Below are 24,082 nucleotides of genomic sequence, written 5' to 3'. Positions count from 1 at the left end.
TCTTGACTATGTTTTTTTTCTTCATTATTAGTCAAATGGGTCGTATTCAAAATGGCATTGGAGTGAGTTTAAGTAAGAAAGAAGATTGGGAATTGCTTGTAAATATATAGATATGCACTGAACCAAAATATAAAAGCAACATGCAACAATTTCAAAGATTTTACTCGTATAAGAAAATCAGTCAATATAAATAAATTAATTAGGCCCTAATCTATGGATTTCACATGACTGGGCAGGGGTGCTGCCATGGGTGACCTGGCAGGGTATAGGCCTACCCCCTGTGGAGTCAGGCCTAGCCAATCAGAATGAGTTTTCCCCACAAAAGGGCTTTATTACAGACAGATATTTGAGAGAAATACGTTTTGTGGACCAACACTTTACATGTTGCATTTATTTTTTGCTCAGTATATATGAGTGAATGTCTATTGTATGTATGTTTATGTTCGAGAACAGCTATGACCAAGTCACAGTTTAGCCCTCTTCCGCTGTACTTATCCATATATAGTAACTTTCTGTTGCTGTTGCTCACTTCATTTGGGCTCCCGAGTGGCGCAGTGATCACTACAGACCCTGGTTCGATCCTGGGCTGTATCACAACCGGCCGTGATCGGGAGTCCCATAGTGTGGCGCACTATTGGTCCAGCCTCGTCCGGGTTAGGGGAGGGTTTGGCCGGGGTAGGCCGTCATTGTAAATAAGAATTTGTTCTTAACTGACTTGCCTAGTTAAACAAAGGTTAAAAAAAAGTCTAATCATTTGCTAACACACTACACACTGCAAATATTGAAATGTGGCTAAGAGTGTGCAAAGCTGTCATCAAGGCAAAGGGTGGCTACTTTGAAGAATCTCAAATATAAAATATATTTTGATTTGTTTCACACTTCTTTGGTTACCACATGATTCCATATGTGTTATTTCATAGTTGTGATGTCTTCACTATTATTCTACAATATATAAAATAGAAAAATAAAGGAAAACCCTTGAATGAGTAGGTGTGTCCAAATGTTTGACTGGTAATGTATGTATTCAAAATGCATCAAAATGAAATTGTATTTGTCACAAGCCCTTAACCAACAATTACCAAGAAAAATAAGTCTTGAAGTAAAATTGAAGTAAAAAAAAAAAAAAATGCATAGATAATAAACAGAGAGTAGCAGCAGCGTAAAAATATATATATATTTTTTTTTTGGGGGGGGGGGTTCAATGCAAATAGTCTGGGTAGCCATTTGATTTGATTAGCTGGTCAGGAGTCTTATGGCTTGGGGGTAGAAGCTGTTAAGAAGCCTTTTGGACCTAGACTTGGCTCTCCGGTACTGCGCGGTAGCAGAGAGAACAGTCTATGACTAGGGTGGCTGGAGTCTTTGGCAATTTTTAAGGCCTTCCTCTGACACCGCCTGGTATGGATGTCCTGGATGGCAGGAAACTTGTCCCCAGTGATGTACTAGGCCATATCCACTACCCGCTGTAGTGCCTTGCGGTCAGAGGCTGAGCAGTTGCAATACCAGGCAGTGATGCAACCAGTCAAGATGTTCCCGATGGGGCAGCTGTGGAACTTTTTGAGGATCTGAGGACACTTCCCAAATCTTTTCAGTCTCCTCATGCTCTCTTCATGACTGTCTTGGTGTGTTTGGACCATGATAGTTGTTGGTGATGTGGACACCAAGGAACTTGAAGCTCTCAATCTGCTCCACTACAGCCCGGTCGATGAGAATGGGGGTGTCCTCGGCACTCTTTTTTTCCTGTCGTCCACGATATTCTCCTTTGTCTTGATCACGTTGAGGGAGAGGTTGTTATCCTGGCACCACACTGCCAGGTCTCTGACCTCCTCCCTATACAGCTAGGTCCATAATTATTGGCAGCCTTGATAAAGATTAGTAAAAAAGACTGTATAAAATAAATAATACAAATGATGTGCTTCAGTATATTGTATGCAAAAAAAAAGGTACATTATATTATTTTATACTAATACAATTACTCAGAAATATATTTTGTTTAACAAGTTAAAATAAACTTTTTTTAAAAGATAAGGGGCATCATTATTGGCAGCCCTGTTTTCCATACTCTAGCACTGTCACACCCTGACCATAGTTTGCTTTGTATGTTTCTATGTTTTGGTTGGTCAGGGTGTGAGCTGAGTGGGCATTCTATGTTACATGTCTAGTTTGTCTATTTCTATGTCTGGCCTGATATGGTTCTCAATCAGAGACAGGTGTTAGTCATTGTCTCTGATGGGGAACCATATTTAGGTAGCCTGGGTTTCACTGTGTGTTTGTGGGTGATTGTTCCTGTCTCTGTGTTTGCCCCAGATAGGGCTGTTTCGGTTTTCACATTGCATTATTTTGTAGTTGCTTCATGTATAGTTTTTTTTCCTTCATTAAAATAACATGAATCATCACAACGCTGCATTTTGGTCCGACTCTCCTTCACATCAAGAGAACCGTTACAAGCACCCTCCCCTTGCGAGGATAACGACAGCTTTTTTTCTCAAATGTTTTATGAGATTTCAGAACATGTTGGGAGGGATCTTAGACCATTCTGCCATACAGAATCTTTCCAGATCCTTGATTTGGCTAAAATGTCCTGGTGCTTGGTAAAGTTCATAATGTCGTTGACCTTAACAAGGGCCCCAGGACCAGTGGACGCAAAATAGCCCCATAATATCAAAGATCCATCACAATTTTTTTTACTGTAGGTATGAGGTACTTTTCTGCATACAGTGTGCTTCTTTTTTTCAACACCACACCCACCACTGGTGCGCGTGGCCAAAGAGCTCTATGTTCATGTCATCTGACCATGGCACCTGGTTCCAATCCAAGTGCCAATGTCATTTATCAAAGTCCAGGCAGTGCTATGGTATTGAATCGTAATGTGTATGACAGACACCTACAATTTACAAGTACATTTAATTTAACACAAATACATTTAATCAATGTTCTTAATTCTCATATGAATTTAATATAATGATCTTAGATTGGTCTTACCTTCAAAGAAGCCCAAAATGAGGAGACTTTAGGGAAACAATCTTGACTAATTCCATGGAAATACTTGTTACATTAACAAATTGGGCTGTTAATTCAAGCCTTTCATTTTGGTTTCATTATATATTTTATACACTGAGTATACAAACATTAAGAACACCTGCTCTTTCCACGACATAAACTGACCAGGTGAATCCAGTTGATAGCCATGATCCCTTAATGATGTCGCTTGTTAAATCCAAGTCAATCAGTGTAGATGAACCGGAGGAGACAGGTTAAAGAAGGATTTTTAAGCCTTAAGACAATTGAGACTATAAAAATAACAAAAACAAAAACAGTTTAGCTTGGGCATACTGCATACCACAAACCATGCACAATCTTAAATCGCACAGATTTATATAAACAGGACATTTCAAATGTCCGGTTCTGGTTATGAAAAACACTAATATTGTTCCCTTCTTCAAGTTTTGTGACACTGACATGAATTAACAACATGAATATTGTTTAATAAATGTTTTGAGACAATTGAAACTAATTCTGTCTCGATTAAATGTCCAATGCAGCCATTATTATCTCATTACTGGGTAACAATTAATTAAGTACCTTATTGGGATTTTCAACAACAAAAAATCTAAAAGAAACAAAAATTTTAGCGAAGAACAATTTCTCAAGCAAGAACTTTGCTTGGACTGTCTGGCAGTGGTCTGGGTGGGGAGGGGAAAACTGAAAACTAGCTGTTATTGACAGAGAGGTTTGGAACTCACTTTCTCGTTGGTTTATTAACTAATGTACTGCTCCATCCCACCAAAACAGGCAGACATTTCAGACAATCTTTTCAAAGAGCTCTTACACTAAAAGGGCATTATCATAATTTTCAAGTTTTCAAAGTATTATTCTATATATATATATATATAAACAGGAAAACACGTTTTTGACTGCACTGAGCCGTTTTGACTGTACAGTATTAAGACGCTTCTCCAATAGAAATCCCCAATCACACTTGTAGGCGATGTCATGGTGACGTTGGCTAGCTAAACTCATGCGTAGAAAATGTCATCGGGGCTAATATACTGTAATATAAAAGTGGTACTTTATGTAGAGAACCAAATTATGTGACTTCATATTGCAATGCAAATTTACATTTTACTTCACCCAAGTTATTTGCAATACATAAAAATAATTGCATATTTTCAGAGATAGAGCTAGAATTCAATGATGTAATGACACTATGAAAACTGCCCTAAACAGGTTTCATTGAGAAATTATACAGGCATGCACGCACGCACGCACGCACGCACGCACACACACACACACACACACACACACACACACACACACACTCTCTCTCTCTCTCTGATAAATAATGCAGGCACACACACACACAGAGAACAACATGTATCTACACATCCATCCAACATCAACTTAAATCACTGACTCCATTTCAAATGAACACACGTTTGACCCCCCCTCCTAGACATAGGGACCATTAAAGACAGATGGAGAGACGGACAGACAGATGCGCACACACAGATGCGCACACACATGTACAAGCCCCCTGTAGTTTTAGGCGTACTAGCTAATAGGTATATACATTCTTTCACCAATGTATAGGAGCACAACACACCTGTGCGCGTCATTGACCGTACATTCTCCTTGTGGCGAGGACAACTGGTCCGGTCGCATTTTATCGCTTGGATGAAGAAGGGAAGGGGAGGGAAATCAAACACGCCTACGTATTCTGTCCATCAATCATCCAATCACCAGTACACGCAGCGTGGACCGCTTGCCAAGTCGCGCGGTTGGAAATACTAGTTTGGCAACTACCGAGTGCATTTCAGTGCAAACTTTCGTTTAGTGCAGACAATAGCTTACTGGATCGGATATCAACACAGCAACCATGGTGAGATCAAACTAATTTAAATGTTTTCATGATAAGTGATAGGCCTACCATGGAATTATTACGGACACGTGCGTTTGCGTCAAATCACAACTCTTCGAACTCTTGAATAATTCTAAAAGATGATTTCAGTTCAATAAGAGTAGAACGTCCAACACTTTACTTTTCTTACAAGAAGATCAAACTCCATTGTATGTTGATGTGTTCTTCTTTCTCTGTCAGGATAAGGAGGAGGAGAGGGAAGGGGCACAGAGTGAGCCGGTGGAGGGTTTTTTGGGGGAGAGAAGACCGGTGAGTAAGAATCTGGGACAGGTTTCCCAAAAGCATAATGAAGCGAAGTTTATCGTTAGAACCATATCGTGGTTCTAAAGATGAACTTAGCCTTGAGATGCGTTTGTTCAATACCTCAGTTGAACTCCTCTCACCTCTTGGTGCCCTAAAATAAAGCTTATTGACTATGCATATTTTAAACCTTGAACTTACTGTACAAAGTATGTCGTCAGGTTTTTAGCCACAAAGTACAGTAGTAGGCCCTACAGTATGTGAATACTTATTAATATAGAGAGCTCTTTTTAATCTCATGAGCTGTAGCTCAGGAACTGTGTTGGCATGGCATTCTGTCTGACATTCTTTCAGGGCAGTTGATTGAGAAATGATGTTGCTTGTGATGTCAGGTGTTTTTGATACCTATGTACTCTATCACCCTTTTAAGAATATTGCGAAACAGCCTGAGAAATCAACCCACCTCCCGATACTATCAGGGTGTGTAATTTGTACAGCTCCTTGTTAGGTTGTCTGGTGTAGTTTTCCTGACCATTTTTGTACACAACACAAGGTTAATTATCCACTGTAGACACAGTAGACAAGCAAGCACTGTATACACTTAGAGTATAGACAAACAAGAAAGCTTTACCTATAGGAATTCATTCATGGAGTCATATTTAATATTTGTTTTTAAATTATTTCAGAGCATCATGAGACTACAGGGGATGCTGAGGAGAGTTTCCCAGAGTCCCTTCCGCAAACAATACAGGGTAAACAACACTGACACACAATCTCAAATCAAAATCAAATGTATTTGTAAAGCTCTGTTTACATCAGCAGATGTCACAAAGTGCTAATACAGAAACCCAGCAAACAGCAGGCAATGGAGAGGCACGGTGGCTAAGAAAAACTCCCTGGAAACTAGGAATAAACGTAGAGAGGAACCAGGCTCTGAGGGCGGGCCAGTTCTTCTGGCTGTATCGGGGGGGGGGGGGGAAAGAGACCGGTCAGGGTTCCATAGCCGCAGGCAGAACAGTTTGAAACTGGAACAGCAGCATGACCAGGTGGACTGGGGACAGCCAGGAGTCATCAGGCCAGGTAGTCCTGAGGCATGTTCCTAGGGCTCAGGTCCTCCAGGAGGGAGGGAGAAAGAGAATTAGGAGGGAGCATACTTAAATTCACACAGGACACTAGTCTATTGCAGCATAGATACTTGAGGCTATTGCATCATAGATACTGGCGGCTGAGACGGGGCGGCTTGGGGGACACAAGCTCATAGAAGGGATATCATAACACTCTTTTTGAAATCTTCCACATTCTCTTTCAGACTCCTATCCCCTCCACTTCAGAATCCAGAGATTCCTCTGACACTCGCCTGAAGCAGGTTAGAATGAATTATTATAGGGCAACTGGCAATGGTAAATGTTTAAACAATGTCCATTTATTTGTTACCCAATTTTATGCTTTAATCTCGTTCTCTCTCAGAATGGAATCAATCGTAGCTTGTCAAAAGAGAATCCATTCTACTCTTATATGAAAGTGAGTCTTTATCAGCGACATTGCATTTCCACCAGATCTCTAGCCTTCCATTTGTATGGTGGTATGACACATATGTGCAATACTATTGACAATGACTGTTTTGTTTGACTGATGTGTCAAATTGCTTACACCATGAGTTCATTTTTAACCTACAGGAATCCAGCAGTGTGACTATTGACGGGGACACGAAGAATCAGGATTCAGAGGTTCTACGTGGGCAGAGTTTAGTCACCGTCTTTACTCCTCCGCCTGACGTCCGGAGCACACCAGATGGCCTCCAACCTGACAAACAGACAGGCGACAACCTTCAGACCACACCGTCTGACCAGCCTACGTATATCTTCAAAACCATGTCTGAAAGACGGTCACCGGATCTCTTCGAAACAACGGCCCTAACTCAAAACACACCAAATGTGAGCCACAGTCCTTTATTTGTCACACCTGCTGAAAGACTGGAGCTTTGGGCAACTCCTTCGAACCAACAGGACCTATTCAAAACTCAGCCTTCAAAAACACCAAACCCATTCCAAGCTCCTCCAACCAAGGGAGAGTTCCTATTCAATGCTCCTCCCACCAAGGGAGAGTCCCTATTCAATGCTCCTCCCACCAAGGGACATGACCTTTTCCAAGCCCCTTTGTCCATTCCAAAGGACCCCTTCCAATCCACTCCTTCTGACACTCCCAATCTCATTCAAGCCACGCCTATTAGGTCTAATGACCCTTTCCAAATTCCCTCTTCCAATGTGACACCAGACATCTTTCAGCCCCTGCCTTCCAGGACATGGGACATTTTCCATTCCTCACCCAGTGACATCTTTCAGAGTGCTTCTTTCAGTACTGACTCTACAGTCAAGCAGTCCACACCTTTATTCCAGACTTCGCCAGGGCAGAAAACAGACGTCTTCTCAGGGTCAGATTTTGAGAAGACTGCTGAGCTCTTCAATGCATCACTCTCCATCACGCAGGATTTCAACCTTGCAACACCCTCTGATGAACAGTATGATATCTTACTGATGACCCCTCACGGAACCAAACATGTTCTCCAACCCACCTCTACTGCCATGAAACATGGTACCCTCCATGCCAGATCCCTGTCCGCCACGCAGGCTTTCAATGGTACCCCCCAGGTAGTTACCTACAAGTCTTTTTTTCCTCACGTCTTCGTACAGTCTTTGATATCTGTGTGACCTCTCTTTCCAACACTGCAAAGAGTGACATGTTGTGACCTCTCAGGTGAAGACCTCCAACAGCCCTCCCAAACCACCACCTCAAAAAAGACAGCCCAAGTTACCGAGTCGTGTAAGAACACCTCCACCATTTTTTATTTGTCCCTTTTTCTCCATGTATGTAAGCATACCAATTATTGTAATGCCTGTCTGTGATTCACTTGTATCTCATTGGGTTTCTGCTATGTCTTTAGACCGAAGCTGAGCGACCAGATCCTAAACCAGGCCCTCAAACGAAGAATACCGCTCAGGTAAGTTTCTGTGCCAAGTAAGTCTATACATACTAAGTCTATTCCTACCACAATCAGTTGAACAACCTTTAAATGACAGAATTTTTCTATAACTTTCAGTAGACAAGACGGTGTCGTGTAGGAACATGTCATCTCTCTCTCTCTGTTGATCTGAGAATAACATTCTGGTTTTACAGGACAACGAAGTGGAGGTTTTTGAGAACATTCTTTTGACTGGCCAGGTATGTACTAGAGGGGCAACACTTGGACAGAATGAATGTTGAACTTTTTTCTTGTGACTGTCTTATTGCTGTGTGTACTGAACTGGGTTTACTTTGTTAAACCCAAAACAGGAGATATGTGTGGAGGATTGGCCTGAAAACAGTCCTGAGCTCAATCCTGACTGGAAACCTGTAAGAACTCATTTAATGGCTTTTTCTACACGTTCATTGTTTGCATGAAATGATCAACTCCTTGCCACACTCCTACCCTAACATTACTGTATTTTATTTAACATGAATCTATTGTACATTGACTAGCCTAAAAGTTAATCAACTGTTTGATTATCTTTTCCCCTCGCCAGTCTGGCAAACTGAGGCTTAGGAGGGAGTCGATGAAGGTAAAGTCACCACATCACAGTTTTTCTCAAATGTGTGCTTAGTGGTGGTCAATTGATACTGAAGGTGTGACTGTGTGGTGCTATTTCTGTTCCTCGCTCATCTCGCTCTCTCCTATCTCAGGTGGCGTCAGACTCTGATGGGGGGAGTATAGAAGAACTGGAAGAGAATGGCGCCGGAAAACATGCGAAGACTGTACGTCTCACACTCTTATTTGTATTCGTTCTGTCTGTTTCTACATTTATATCCTTTTGTTTTCAACTTTTTCCTTTTTTTATTTTTTTTCAGAAAAGGGGGAGGACGTTCAAGGTATCCTTTCTTTCCAGAAGAGGGTCAAAGGTAAATCAAACTTTATTTTTTTTTTATGAATAATGTATATATGCTCTGCTGCTGTAGTCAATAAACATGTTTTTATTCTACAGGATAAATATTCTGAAGACCTGAAGGATAGTGACAGCGGCACACTACGTCGAGGATCAAAGGTGAGGACTGTTATCTTTGATTAATTGTATGTGTGATTGTGTAGGTAGCTATATGGAAATGCTTTATTGTCAATGTTTTAATGTCATTTTTTTGGTTTAGGAGAGATTTTCGGAATCCAAGGATGGAGAGAGCAATAGTCTCCGTTGGAGGTCAAAGGTGAGTGTGTTCCTGTGTAAAGATTGTAATGAATTAAGACGTTTTAATACAGTATTAATTACTTTAACGTGTTGTCCAGGGGGGCTTTTTGGATGAAGACTTCCCAAAGAAAGGGGTAGATGTCTTCTCTGCAGATTACGAAGATAAGGAGAATTACATGGAGCACGGCAAGCCGGTATTTCTTTTTAACCAGTTAGTTTTGAAAGACTTTGTGTGAATTTCATTCATTTAGTATTGTAATTGTTTGAACTTCCTTCCCCTTAACAGAAGAAATCATTCAAATTCAAAATGCCCCTTGTGAATCGCAGAGGATCTAAGGTATAATTGAACATATAATTTAGGGAAGGGGTGTTTAAAAATAATTTAACATTTCTTGGAATAACTTTTTCTTTTCTTTTTTTCTTTTAGGATCGGTTTTCAGCTGACCATCTTGAAAAAGCTTCAGGCCTACATTTGCCTCAACATAGAGCGAATGTATATATATATATATATTTTTATATCTGTGTGTTTGTAAACAAAAAGAGCAATATATTGGTGTACAAAATCTGTGTTGACATATTCCTGTGGTGTGTTTTCCAGGAGGGCTTGCTAGAAGATGACTTTCCTCAGAAGGAAGTAGGATTCATATCTGCAGGGGAGAATGAAGATGAAGAAGACTCCAAACAGGTACCTATCTTCTTTATGTCTATATTTCTCGGTTTTTTTTGTTATGAAAGACTACTCATCAAAACCACTGCCGCTTTTATTGTATAAATGTTGTGCTGACAAAAGTTGCAGTCTTAACACTGATCCCTGTGGAACACCCCATATGGGTTTGTCGTTTAACAGGCCCTGGGTTTGGATGAGAACTCTGAAGAGGAGCCAGAGGAACGTGATGGGACGGGTGGATTTGTATGCTTTGTCTCATGCTTAACACGTTTAGGAAGTTGACAACTGTTTCGTATGAAAAATGTATCAAACTTCTATCATTGAGACTGTTTCCATCTGTTTTTCTGCACAGAAAAAAAGTAAAGGTGTCAAAATTAAGTTTGTGCCTCACAGAGGGTTCGCAATCTGCCTCGAAAAGGTAAGGAGGGCAACGTGTACAGTAGGCGAAATGCACATGCTTTTGTATTCATGCAAAAACTGATATAACGGCAAGAATGTTTTGTTGTTGAATTCCCAGGATGAACCAACAGGCGCTCATGAATACACACCTCGCAGAGGTTCAAAGATGATTCATGTATGTATATACTGTGTGTAGAAATACTTGTGACAAACACAATATGTTCGTTTCTATACACATTTTCACTTGTCCATATGCAGTAATTATGTGTTTCTTAGGAGAAACCTCTTGATGAACTTAAAGGTGCCCATGGTTATACACCACGCAAGGAGTCCAAGGTACTGTGAGTTTCTATGCGTGTACTCTATGTACACAGTACTACTGTATGTACAGTCAACATTTGTTTATTCTTTTGTAGGTTAATATTTTTGAGGAAACCGAAGAAGTGAAAGGCTACACCCCGCAGTCACACCCCAAGGTTGGATGCGTGTCTGTGTCGTAATTGTCTGTGTAGTTGTGTTAGTATTTGTGCCAACTCAAATTAGTCTATGCTGTTCAATGTACAAAGAAAATGTCAAATGACAGTATAAATGTTTGATTTATTGAATGTTTTTCTTTCAGCAGAGCTTTTTGGATGATTACTTGCCTGAGAAGGGGGCAGGTTTCTCCTCAGCAGGAGCGGTAGAAGAATATCAACAGAATGTGATGGAAGACTGCAAACCGGTACTTCCCTCTTTCTTTCACATCCCTCACTTCCTCTGTCTGCTCTTTATTTAACCTAATGACATGATAAACGTTGTCTCCTACAGAAGAAACCGTTCAAATTAAAACTCCTACATATGAATCGTCGGAAATCTGGGGTAAGGTTTTTTTGTTGGTTTCTGTGTGGTTGTGCTTTATAATTTTTGGAAAATACTGTTTTTCTTTATCAAACAAGATGATCAAGTTGTGAATGTTGGTGCATTATTTTTCATTCTTACAGAGCGCTGAGGAGAATTCTCAGACTAGTAGCACACAACAGTACTCCCCACAAAGGAGATCAGAGGTTTGCCAATTTTTCTGTTTTCCCATGTGAGCACATTTGAATGCGCTGTCTATTTACAAGTTAGATACTTTATAAGTTGGGACTCAACACGTGTCTCTTGTTTTTGTCCAGGAGGGCTTTCTGGACAGTGATGTGCCTCAGAAGGGAGCAGATCTCTTCTATGCTGGACAGATAGAAGATGAACAGAACGAGATGGAAGACTGGAAACCGGTACTTCTCTTTTCCTTTACACAGTAGAACTTTCTCCTCTTAAGCTTTGGATGGATCCCACTCGTGCTCTAAATGTCCTCTCTTTAACAGAAGAAACCATCGAAATTTAAGAACCACCTTGCAAGTCGGCGCAAGTCGAGCCAAATCCAGGTAATTATTATGTTTGTGTAGGCCCTCTGAGTGTGTCTGTTTTATTAGAGAATGTGTCGATTTTTATATTTCTCTTAACAGATTTACATTTGCCATTATTGGCCTATAAAGAACATCTGTATTAGTTTTAAAACAGGTCTGTGTACTTTCATTCCTTTATTCTAGGAAATGTTTCCATATGAAAAGTCACAGATTGGTTCCGAGCGCTACACACCTCGACGAGCATCCCATGTGAGGGCATTTCTATTGGTCCAAAGATACGGCTTTTGTGCGCACTTTACGTTTTGTCAGCGGAAGAGTGTTGACATTCCTGTGGTATGTTTTCCAGGAGGGCTTTCTGGACGATGACACTTCTCAGAGGAGGTCGGATCTCTTCTCAGCAGGAGGGCATGGAGATGATTATGGACAGGATGATATAGAAGACTGCAAACCGGTACTGCTACTACTTTATAAACATCCTTTCTTCATTTACTGTGTGATTTATTTTTTTATTTTTTTTTCTTTAACCCGCTGTTAATCTATATCCCATCTTTCCTCTACAGAAGAAATCATTCAAATTTAAAGCCCCTCATAAGCATCGCAAAGAAACTAAGGTAATTGTGTGTGTGTGTGTGTGGTGTTACTGCCATATGTTTACAGATGTTAGTGTTGGTTTCTCTCTCTCTCTCTCAGACTAAAGCGAGAGATGAAAGGATGACCGAGTACCCACCAGGAGCCACATCTAGTGACTACTACTTTTCAGAGGCTGCAGAGGTACACCCATACAAGAACACATCCAACATGTACATTTGTGCTGAATCATTGTCCTATATTGGAGACAGACCTGAAACGACTGAAAACCATGGGTAGTTGTCTTGATCGGTGTTGTATGACTAACATAATAGCTTAAAAAAATAAAAAAAGCCACACACACCCACGTTGTTGTCGACAACTATGGTCTGGGTCTGGCTGGCTTCTGTCTCTGTCTTGTGTGGCACATTCCCGTCGGTCATGTAACTGAACCGGATCTGCTGCATACTGTAAGGGATTTTTAGGCCTCAGGGGGAGGGAAAGCTGGCAAAGGCCATGGTTCTCATAAAAGGCAGTGCAGACTATCCCTTTGTAAGGATAATAAGGTATGCACAGCAAATAGATTCAAACTCAACCAGCAATCTCTCCTACTCCCTCTCACTTCTTTCTCACATTGTCCCCTCTTCTCTCTCTCAGGCTGAGTGGCGTTCTGCTCAGATTGACGAACAGCTTGCAGACGGTCTGGAGGATGAGGAGGAGGAGGAAGAGGGGGTCAGTATTTGACGAGTCAAATGTCGCTCACAAATCACCATCTGCCCTATTTCAATGGTAACAGTTTGAAAATGTGACTGTGAAAGCAATGTCCAAAGATATCAGCGTTTCTCCGTCTCACAGGACACTGACAGCTTGATGGAGTGGTGGAACACTGTGGAACGTGAGTCATACACACGTGCGTACACATACACATGTGCATGCACTCACAAGCACGTATGCATGCACACGCATGTGTTCACACACACACACAGTTTGTAATCTGGGAATTGTCTTGTGCCTCAGAATGGGATGAGCTGCCTTCAGATGATGAAGACAAGACGGTGAAGGACGATGAGACTAGGTATGTCCTCTTTGTGGTGATGACAACGTAATCAGTAGTCAATCTCGTGAAACATTGCTGATGTTTGAATACTTGTTCTCTCTGCCTCCCTCTCGCTCCTCTCCCTCTTGCCATGTCCTTCTGTCTCTCTCTCTCTCTTCCCCCCTCCCCCTTAAGGTCATTCACCCTACTGGCGGAGAAGGTGCACCGCGGCCTGAGTGTCTTCAACAAGGTGTTCACGGAGCGTGCCGAGGTCCTCTGGCAGTACGTCATCAAGCTCTATGCCCTCGCCGACGACATCACCTCCTTCCATAAGAAGGCCAAGATTGGCAACATCACCGGCGGCACCACCGCCGCCGTCGGGGGCGGCGCGGCCATCGTCGGCCTGGCCCTCGCCCCCTTCACCTTCGGCGCCTCGCTCATCATCACGGCTGTGGGCGTCGGAGTGGCAGCGGCCGGAGGGATCACGTCGGCATCGGCGACCATCTCGGACAACGTGAACAACATGCAGGACAGGAAGAAAGTGGAGGTGGTTCTGGAGGATTATGAGGCGAGGATGGAGGAGTTGGTGAAGATCTTGAGGTTTGTGTGCGAGGGGCTGTATAGACTCAGGGGGCATCCTCTCCTCCGGAGAGGAACCCAGCACTACTCTGGAGACTGGGAGGTCCGCAGGGCCGTTCAAATGGTCAGCCTAGTGGATAGACCTGTGTTGAGGGCCACAGAGGTAACAGAAGGAGCTGCCGTGGCCCTCAGGGGCCTCTTCAAAGGAATGGATAAATACTTCACCAAGGACTCTCGTGAGCTAAAGAAAGGGTTTAAGAAAGAGGTGGTGTTTAAGATTAGGCAAGTAGCTCAGGTGCTGCACGAGAGCCTGATGGAGCTGAATGCTATCAGGGAGGAGCTGCAGGATGCTAATGGCAATATATGAAACAGTTCAACTCCCACAATGCAACGTGTCTTATGCAACTCATGGCCCCCCATTACTGCCCAAGCTGAGGATTTGTTTTCAAGATCTTGATATTTTTTACCTAAACCTAACGAGGACTTTCCCAACTTTCCTGTTCCTCTTTAAACGAAAAGGAGAAACTGAACATTTGCCTTGTAATAAATTCAGTTACAAACTCTGATTGCATTCTGCAATTTGGACAACTATGCAGCATAATAAGCTTTTACTTACAAAGAACTTGTATGTATGACTTTACTGAATTGTGAAGTAGTAGGCCTAAGATCTTGGATACGTGTTTATAACTAGCTTAGGCTACACTCATGTGATATACCATGTAGCCATGGATCTAATCTAGCTATTATTTTAAACAGAGTATATATTTCAACGTTTAATAAATAGGTTATTTATACTGTAACCAAATGAAATGTGCAATGTTGATGATAACTAATAGCGCAATGAGGCAGCTATTCGAATTGTGTTTAATAAAGATAATTATGCATTTGAACTGGTTGTTAAACTTTTCACTTTGAACATTTCAACCTTGATTGTTACTGATGTAAATGTCAGTATTTTATCCACGTCTTTTTCATCAAATTGGAAATACCCAACTCGGGAGTGTAACTAATGAGAGGGTTCGATTAATCTCGCCCAGGCGTCCGTGAAGGCGTGTTTTGCACCGGCTGAAAGTTGCTACATTTCGTTTGGAACCGGGCTGACTCATGGGAGTGAACCAGGTGCACTGAGTTATAATAAGAACTAGACAAAATATGTGTATAACTAACCGACAGACGTTTCCAATGGGAACAAATGAATCATAGTGGGCAGAACAAGGAGGGTGGCAGAGCCAAGCATGAGCTAGCGAGGTCCTACTGGCATGCATTTGCGTATTTCTGTTTGGGAATGCATACTCTGAAGTGCAATATATCAATTTGACCTTGCATTCCAAAACAAAGCTTTAAAATATATATATTTGACAAAGGGTCAAGGAACTGTATTTGATCGATGAGGACATTTGCATAACGTCGCCCCAAAATCCATCTCGCTCCATCTTCTCTCACTGCCGCCCACTGGGCTTCCTCTCATTACCATATTTGGTAATGAGTGGAAACGCCAACCGAATGCTTCACAAATATCTGTCTCATTGTAATAGCCAAACTTGCTTTCAATTTAATCTACTCGCGTTAGCATACGCCATTTAGTGATAGCTGACATTTTTCTGACTGGGATTATTCCACCTGCATGCTCCCAGAACTCTGTCTGAGCACGTGGACAGCTGAACAAGCCAACCAGCACTTCCCCTGGCTACTTGGGGTCATTACCTCAGAGCAGGAATATAAAATGTTATTATCTTCAGTTGTGAGTGATGGAAAACAAATCTGCCTCGGTGACAATTTGAATTTGAATTTAATGGATGTTTTGTGCACAAAGTTGATTATTAAAGTGTCTTATTAGGAATTTTCAGATTTGAAATCTCTTTTGGCGCTGTCAATGGGAATTGTCTTTCTCGGCTGTGATTCAGTTAAACTACAGTACCGAAGCAATACTGTAGGTGCAGTCAAAAGAGTGCTTCCAGACCAGAAACCTGGACCTTGGTCAGGTCATGGCCCCAGGGTTTCAGTTGGGAAGCAGGCCATCTCATGTACACAGAGGAGACTGACAGTACTTCAGTTTAACTAACGCTGAGCCCAGAAAGACAATTCCTATAGATGTCCCCATAGTAAGTCCATTTTCAAAAATACACTTTCGTTATCACATTTGTGCCAAAAATATCCATTACATTTTTCCATGAATTGTCTGAGGCAGATTATTTTTTTCCTTCACTCACAGCCGAAGTTATTAATTTTAAATTCATGCTATTATATGGACGAGCTTGTGTGACATGCACACAAAGAAGGAAAAACGATGGAAATCATTCATGCACAATCGTCCAGGGTCCTCATGAATAGAAGAGATCCAGTTTTTGTCAAATTAACAGATTTGACTTTACCTAGCAGGTTGGGATAACTTTTTTTTTTTTTCTTTCTATTTCATCTTTATTTAACCAGGTAGGCTAGTTGAGAACAAGTTGTCATTTGCAACTGCGACCTGGCCAAGATAAAGCAAAGCAGACACATACAACAACACAGAGTTACACATAGAATAAACAAAACATACAGTCAATAATACAGTAGAAAAAAAGAAAACAAAAATCTATATTACAGTGAGTGCAAATGAGGTAAGATAATGGAGTTAACAATAAATAGGTAATGGTGGCAAAGTAATTACAATATAGCAATTAAACACTGAAATGGTAGATGTGCAAGTAGAGATACTGGTGTGCACAGGAGCAAGATTAATAAATAAATACAGTATGGGGATGAGGTAGATGGGCTATATACAGGTGCAGTGATCTGTGAGCTACTCTTGACAGCTGGTGCTTAAAGCTAGTGAGGGGGATATGAGTCTCCAGCTTCAGTGATTTTTGCAGTTCGTTCCAGTCATTGGCAGCAGAGAACTGGAAGGAAAGGTGACCAAAGGAGGAATTGGTTTTGGGGGTGACTAGTGAGATATACCTGCTGGAGCATGTGCTACGAGTGGGTGCTGCTATGGTGACCAGTGAGCTGAGATAAGGCGGGGCTTTACCTAGCAGAGACTTGTAGGTAACCAATAGCCAGTGGGTTTGGCGACGAGTATGAAGCAAGGGCCAACCAACGAGAGCGTACAGGTCGCAGTGGTGGGTAGTGTATGGGGCTTTGGTGACAAAACGGATGGCACTGTGATAGACTGCATCCAGTTTGTTGAGTAGAGTGTTGACATCGCCGAAGTCGAGGATCAGTAGGATGGTCAGTTTTACGAGGGTATGTTTGGCAGCATGAGTGAAGGATGCTTTGCTGCGATATAAGAAGCCAATTCTAGATTTAATTTTGGATTGGAGATGCTTAATGTGAGTCTGGAAGGAGAGTTTACAGTCTAAACAGACACCTAGGTATTTGTAGATGTCCACGTATTCTAAGTCAGAGCCGTCCAAAGTAGTGATGCTCGACGGGCGGGCAGGTGCGGGCAGTGATCGATTGAATAGCATGCATTTAGTTTTACTTGCATTTAAGAGCAATTGGACGCCACGGAAGGAGAGTTGTATGGCATTGAAGCTTGTCTGGAGGTTAGTTAACACAGTGTCCAAAGAGGGGCCAGAAGTATACAGAATGGTGTCGTCTGCGTAGAGGTGGATCAGAGAATCACCAGCAGCAAGAGCAACATCATTGATGTATACAGAGAATTGAACCCTGTGGCACCCCCATAGAGACTGCCAGAGGTCCGGACAACAGGCCCTCCGATTTGACACACTGAACTCTATCAGAGAAGTAGTTGGAAACCAGGCGAGGCAATCATTTGAGAAACCAAGGCTGTCGAGTCTGCCAATAAGAATGTCGAAAGCCTTGGCCAGGTCGATGAATACGGCTGCACAGTAATGTCTCTTATCGATGGCGGTTATGATATCGTTTAAGATTTTGAAAGTGGCTGAGGTGCAACCATGACCAGCTCTGAAACCAGATTGCATAGCAGAGAAGGTACGATGGGATTCGAAATGGTCGGTAATCTGTTTGTTAACATGGCTTACGAAAACCTTAGAAAGACAGGGTAGGATAGATATAGGTCTGTAGCAGTTTGGGTCTAGAGTGTCACCCCCTTTGAAGAGGGGGATGACCGTGGCAGCTTTCCAATCTTTGGGAATCTCAGACGATACAAAAGAGAGGTTGAACAGGCTAGTAATAGGGGTTGCAACAATTTTGGCAAATTATTTTAGAAAGAGAGGGTCCAGATTGTCTAGCCCGGCTGATTTGTGGGGGTCCAGATTTTGCAGCTCTTTCAGAACATCAGCTATCTGGATTTGGGTGAAGGGGAAATGGTGGGGGCTTGGGCGGGTTGCTGTGGAGGGTGCCAGGTGGAAAGCATGGCCAGCTGTAGAGAAATGTTTATTTAAATTCTCAATTATAGTGGATTTATCGGTGGTAACAGTGTTTCCTAGCCTCTTGGAGGAGCAGCTTGGAGGAGGTGCTCTTATTCTCCATGGACTTTACAGTGTCCCATAACTTTTTTGAGTTTGTACTACAGGGTGCAAATTTCTGTTTGAAAAAGCTAGCTGCCTGTGTATATTTGTTCCTAACTTCCCTGAAAAGTTGCATATCACGGGGGCTATTTGATGCTAATGCAGAACGCCACGTGATGTTTTTGTGCTGGCCATGGGCAGACAGGTCTGGAGAGAACCAAGGACTATATCTATTCCTAGTTCTAAATTTTTTCAATGGATCATGCTTATTTAAGATGGCACTTTTAAAGAATAACCAGGCATCCTCTACTGATGGGATGAGGTCAATGTCATTCCAGGATACCCCGGCCAGGTCGATTAGAAAGGCCTGCTCGCAGAAATGTTTTAGGGAGCGTTTGACAGTGATGAGGGGTGGTTTGATCGTAGACCCATTACAGATGCAGACAATGTGGCGGTGATTGCTGAGATCTTGATTGAAAACAGCAGAGGTGTATTTGGAGGGTGAGTTAGTTAGGATGATATCTATGAGGGTGCCCATGTTTACGGATTTGGGGTTGTACCTGGTAGGTTCATTGATAATTTGTGTGAGATTGAGGGCATCAAGTTTAGATTGTAGGATGGCTTGTGTGTTAATTTATGTAGCAGGTTAGGATAATTAGGTTGTTAGGACAAGGGTTAGGGTTAGCTAGATCCATTCTAGCCATTACCCACATCCAGGACCTGATCTCAGTGATCTCATATCACACAGCCTCAGGTGAATGTAATTTGTGTTTGTGGCCAAATCATCACAACTGTTTGAGGCTAGACAAGCTAGCTAGTTAGTTGATTGTGCACATAAATTAACTTAAATGAGAATAAATTAGCTAGCTAACAGTTTCCACTCGATACACTGCATAAAGTTAGCAGTGGGGTTAAGATTAGGTTCAAAATCTGTTTTTAAGAAGAGAAATTGTGGAAATAGACAGGGTTTATGACTTTGTGGCTGTGGTAACAAACATTAGTGATGTTTACCTTAGCTAACTAGCTTAACGCTACTGTAACGTTACTGTACCGGTAGACTTGCTACTTGCTATCCAGCCAATGCTAGTAAGGGTTTGTGTGTCATCAGTACAGTCACGTTAAAGTAGAGTTAACTGGTGTAACCGATGTTAAATGGCTAGCTAGCTAGCGGTGGTGCACGCTAATAATCTTTTGATCGGTGACGTCACTCGCCCTGAGACCTGAAGTAGTTGTTCCCCTTGCTCTGCAAGTGCCTCGGCTTTGGTGGCGCGATGTGTAACGATGTTTCGTGGGTGGCTGTTGTTGATTTGTCAAGATGGTCCCTGGTTCGAGCCCAGGTAGGGGCGAGGGAACGGACGAAAGTTATACTGTTACACTAGCTAGTTAATAACGACTGCCACTTACTTTTGTGTGTCTCTGTGAAAAACATAGCTAGCTAACCATTTATACGCAGCCTGTGATGGTGTGTTTGTTTAATAGCTACTTGAATTGTGTGTGTGCTCTGAGTAGGGACTGTGGGGGTGCGGCACTGCAGTGTGTGTTTGAAGACTTTCTGTGTCTGAGAAGAGTGGAGAGCTGGGAGAATTCAAGGTGACTTGTGGAGAGGGCCAGTTGCAGGGAGCATACTGCTGTACGCACACAGCCATGGAGATATCAACAGCACTCCCTGTGGTATAGCCATCACTAGTAAGACAGGGAGGAGGAAGTCGAGATACAGGCGATGGAGGAAGTTTGAGATGAGGGAGAGTCGGAGAGTTGGACTTTCTAAGTATGTTTTCTGTTTCTCTTTCTAAGTAGCCTACATGTCTATGTAATCTGGAGACACTGGGAATGTTTGGTGTGGAGAGGACAGCGGACTCGGTGGAGAACATCGCAGCCACTTGGCAGTGAGGGGATTCGATTAATCTCGCCCGGGTGCAAGTGTAGGCGTGTTTTGCACCAGCTAAAAATGTATTGCATTCTATTTGGAACCGGGCTGCCTCCCGGGTGTGGTGCCTCAAGGGTGTTAGCCAGGCGCCACACTCTGGCTGACTGCGAAGTCGGCTCATAACGAAAGTGACGTAGGTTAAGCACATGGAGTAATGACTAGGATTCTTTGTTTTCACATGCAAAAGTGATTGCTTTTGATAAAACACTTTCTGCTTTCCCAATGAAAACTAGTTAGAAAATTCGAACATACAGTATCAGTCAAAAGTTTGGACACACCTACTCATTCAAGTGTTTTTCTCTATTTTTACTATTTTCGAAATTGTAGAATAATAGTGAAGACATCAAAACTATGAAATAACAAATATGGAATAATGTAGTAACCAAAAAAAGTGTAAAATATATGAGATTCTTCAAAGGAGCCACCCTTTGCTTTGACAGCTTTGCACACTCTTGGCATTCTCTCAACCAGCTTCATGAGGTAGTCACCTGGAATGCATTTCAATTAACAGGTGTGCCTTAAAAGTACATTTGTGGAATTTCTTTCCTTAATGCATTTGAGCCAATCAGTTGTGTTGTGACAAGTTAGGGGTGGTATACAGAAGGTAGCCCTATTATGGCAAGAATCTCAAATATATATTTTGGGGTTACTACATGACTCCATATGTATTATTTCATAGTTTTGATGTCTTCACTATTATTCTGCAATAAAGAAAAACCCTTGAATAAGTAGGTGTCCAAACTTTTGTCTAGTACTATATGCTTTTATTGAAAATAGATATATCTTTCTGAATGATGCACCATGCTACCTTATTGACAACATGACCGAGCAGCGCAGATTACTGTTCGATTTGAAAAGCTCCTCCCTCACCGCTTTTGCTCATTAACATCAAGGGCCATAGCCGGGTGCACCCCGGCTCAGGTTAATCGACCTCCCTCGGTGTTGGCACTACTGCTACATTACACTGTTAGGAGTGTTCCAATAATTACATGTTTGGGTGTATGTGTGTCAAAGGTGAGGGAAGATAAGCCGGGGTTTGAGAAGATGCATCTGGTGTGTTGAGGATATGCAGATGCACTCCAATTTCTTGGCCAGAAAGGTGACATATTAAGTCTATCCCTACACCTTACCCCTTACCCTCTACTCTAACCCTGGCCTAGCCCCTTACTCTCAAACCACTAACCCCTAAGCTACCAACATGACCTGGCTTGTGTGTTTGTGTGTTACACATGGTGTTGAAGGCGGAGTATGCCTCATACCTGCAGCAGCACCCAGATCTCCGCACCATGATGGCTGACTTCTTGCAGTTCCTGTTACTAGAAAAACCGAGTGACATTATTATGTTCACCTGCACGGACCTCACGGGGGTCGCCTCCCGCCGACCCCCGTGGGGCCCATTCATCACCTTTTCACCTTGAGGACACACACTATGGCTGTGTCTCAATAGTCTAATAGCTTCCTCTCACAGGCACTTTAGTGAGGACAATACTATTCTGGTTGGCAGTCACTAGTATGTAGAGTGGTGGCCCTCGAGATCTAGAGTACTGATCAAGTATGAATGCTTTTATGGATGTTTAGTTTCTTATTTTGTGATACAGTTTTTACTGTCTACTGATTTTGTTTTGATTCAGGAATGAATCAAATTCCAATCAAATCTGTTGATATGGCAATCGCAAGTTACACTTATGTCAGTTGGTGTGAATAAATCAAATGTATTATTAATGTCTTGTATGTCTCCCATGCTTAATATCTGATCATCACTTTATCCTTTGGGGAGAATGACAGAAACTGCTACTTTGCTTTGGCTCTGATGTGATCAACCCATACATTTCTAAGAATACAGTTATACATGAAATGATGCTCGTCTGACTCAACAAGTAATGCTATTGTTTGTATAACTTTGCTGCCCAGCTTTCCTAGGAATGGGACAGCCTTTTGAATAACACAATTATGTGTGTGTATTAATACTCCAGACCATCTTGTACGATAGCTTGAGACAGCATTGTCTTTCCATTCCAAACTGTCTCTACTAGGTATAGGAAACATCTCAAACCATTTGAGTGCAAATGAAAAGCAACATTTCATCCATGTATCTACTGGTGCACTGGCACTTCAATGCACTTAAGAGGCAGGGTCAACTCAAGTTAGTGGGGACAGTTCAGGACGGTGATCACACACCAGATACAGCATCGTTACACTCTTACTCTATACATTTTCTAAATGCTTTAAGGAAATGTATTGTGACCTAAAAACATAATGTAGTTTCTACTAAAGTCTGATGAACTGTTGTCTTTTTTAATTTGATGTGATCAGTCTTCAACAACCCAAAAAATTTAACAAAAACACCTGTTTTGCTGTAATAAGAGGACTACAGCTCCCAGAATACACCTGACGTTACCAAGCTATATCTGTACCAAGCCGTAGTTGCTGTTGTGATTGTGTTGCGTTCAATAGCAAATATCATCCAACTGTCTTCTGAGGTGCACACACAGAGCAAGCTAGAGCACAGTCTTTGTCCTGAATAATTTCCTTGTAGACAACATTTATTTCATGTTTCCAGTGGTTGTGCTTTTGTGCCTGCATATTTCCCCTCTCCTCTAATCAAGATCCACAATCCGGTGCTGGAATGCAGGTCCCAACTCCATCATGCTCTGGGCTCAAGCCTCATGCCCACCAGATGCATCAAACTCTTTGCATCCTGGGGAAGTAGTTAATTGTCAATGGAGCAGTCCGAAACGTTGCGGTGCGTTCTGTGAACCGCATGCATTCAATAGCGTCAATGCGTGCGTTGTTTTACCATGCGGTGGTACAACCCGAAGTACACACACAGACTCCACCTAGCTATCTTTAACTAGTTGAAAAGCAGGCTAGACAAAGACAACATGCATTTGGTGGACGTCAGGCTGGGCTCCAGTACTAGCGCGTATGCACTAATGGACTCCTGAAACCGGAACTCGCAAGATGTCAGCCCCCACGAAAGATTGTATGCGACAGAGAGTAGAATATGTTGAAAACAATGGTTGGACATGTTGGAGGCCGGCTCTAGTTCTTATTATAGCTCAGTGGGACAGGTGCACCACTCTGTCAGAAGGCAAAGTCGGCTCGATTTAAAACAAAAGTTACGTAATTAAGCACATGTATTAATGAGTAGGATTCTATGTTTTCACAAGCAAAAGTTTTTTGTTGTTGTGTGTGTTTAAAAAAACAAACAAATTCTTTATCTGCCTTCCCAATAAAAACTAGTTTGAAAATTCAAACGTTTATTTTATGGAATAAATATTCCTGCATGATGCAACCTTGTTGACAACATGACCAAGCGGTGCAAATTACTGTTTGATTTGAGATGGGCGCTCCGCCCCACCCCCCGGCTTCGCCCGATGATATGACGGGAACCCCGGGCCAGATTAATCGAACCCCCTCAATCACTCTGACTGCAAAAAATCATCAATACTAGTGGGCGGGTCTTCTCAGTTCTTACATCTCAAACTTTTCACAAAGCGCAGAAACAGGGCATTTGACTTTCACAGTTGGGTTCCGACTCGAGTTTCTGGTGTACTGCTCCTCTTTGCGATAAAATGAGCTTATCATAAACCGGAACATAAAGAAAAACGTTGAATGCAGTTCATGCTTGTCTTGAGCTCCCGAGTGGCGCAGCGGTCTAAGGCACTGCATCTCAGTGCAAGAGGTATCACTACAGTTCCTGGTTCGAATCCAGGCTGAATCACATCTGGCCTGATTGAG

The 24,082-nt window shown here is 42.2% G+C and overlaps 1 protein-coding gene across 4 annotated transcripts; it reads left to right on the top strand.

The window, feature by feature from the left end:
• The first annotated feature begins 4,613 nt into the window (after positions 1-4,613).
• si:cabz01007807.1 (uncharacterized) lies at positions 4,614-14,892 on the top strand. Of its 4 annotated transcripts, none has more exons than XM_020491347.2 (37): positions 4,615-4,876; positions 5,096-5,164; positions 5,842-5,907; positions 6,465-6,521; positions 6,623-6,676; positions 6,832-7,803; positions 7,910-7,975; positions 8,097-8,153; positions 8,330-8,374; positions 8,486-8,545; positions 8,716-8,751; positions 8,873-8,944; positions 9,038-9,088; positions 9,172-9,231; positions 9,332-9,388; positions 9,468-9,563; positions 9,656-9,706; positions 9,797-9,862; positions 9,968-10,054; positions 10,217-10,279; positions 10,389-10,454; positions 10,554-10,610; positions 10,712-10,771; positions 10,852-10,911; positions 11,058-11,156; positions 11,243-11,293; positions 11,416-11,478; positions 11,590-11,688; positions 11,779-11,838; positions 12,004-12,069; positions 12,167-12,271; positions 12,381-12,431; positions 12,511-12,591; positions 13,045-13,119; positions 13,243-13,282; positions 13,405-13,462; positions 13,619-14,892. In XM_020491347.2, exons 1-37 carry the CDS (start codon positions 4,874-4,876, stop codon positions 14,367-14,369), a joined length of 3,930 nt encoding a protein of 1,309 aa, XP_020346936.1. In that variant the 5' UTR covers positions 4,615-4,873; the 3' UTR covers positions 14,370-14,892. The 4 variants fall into 4 exon arrangements, with proteins under 4 accessions (XP_031688024.1, XP_031688025.1, XP_020346936.1 ...); XM_020491346.2 differs by having other exon boundaries at positions 11,055-11,156; XM_031832164.1 differs by having other exon boundaries at positions 4,614-4,876; positions 9,797-10,054; positions 11,055-11,156.
• Positions 14,893-24,082: the final 9,190 nt, after the last annotated feature.

This window comes from Oncorhynchus kisutch, linkage group LG9 (assembly GCF_002021735.2).
Source record: "Oncorhynchus kisutch isolate 150728-3 linkage group LG9, Okis_V2, whole genome shotgun sequence".
NCBI lineage: Eukaryota > Metazoa > Chordata > Actinopteri > Salmoniformes > Salmonidae > Oncorhynchus > Oncorhynchus kisutch.
This window is presented reverse-complemented; position numbering and strand designations above follow the sequence as displayed.

Bases quoted from the DNA above. Each gene is read 5' to 3' on its own strand.
- si:cabz01007807.1 (XM_031832164.1), top strand. The intron at 9,564-9,655 runs GTATTTCTTTTT...TCCCCTTAACAG, and splicing joins ACATGGAGCACGGCAAGCCG to AAGAAATCATTCAAATTCAA. The intron at 13,463-13,618 runs GTATGTCCTCTT...CTCCCCCTTAAG, and splicing joins GTGAAGGACGATGAGACTAG to GTCATTCACCCTACTGGCGG.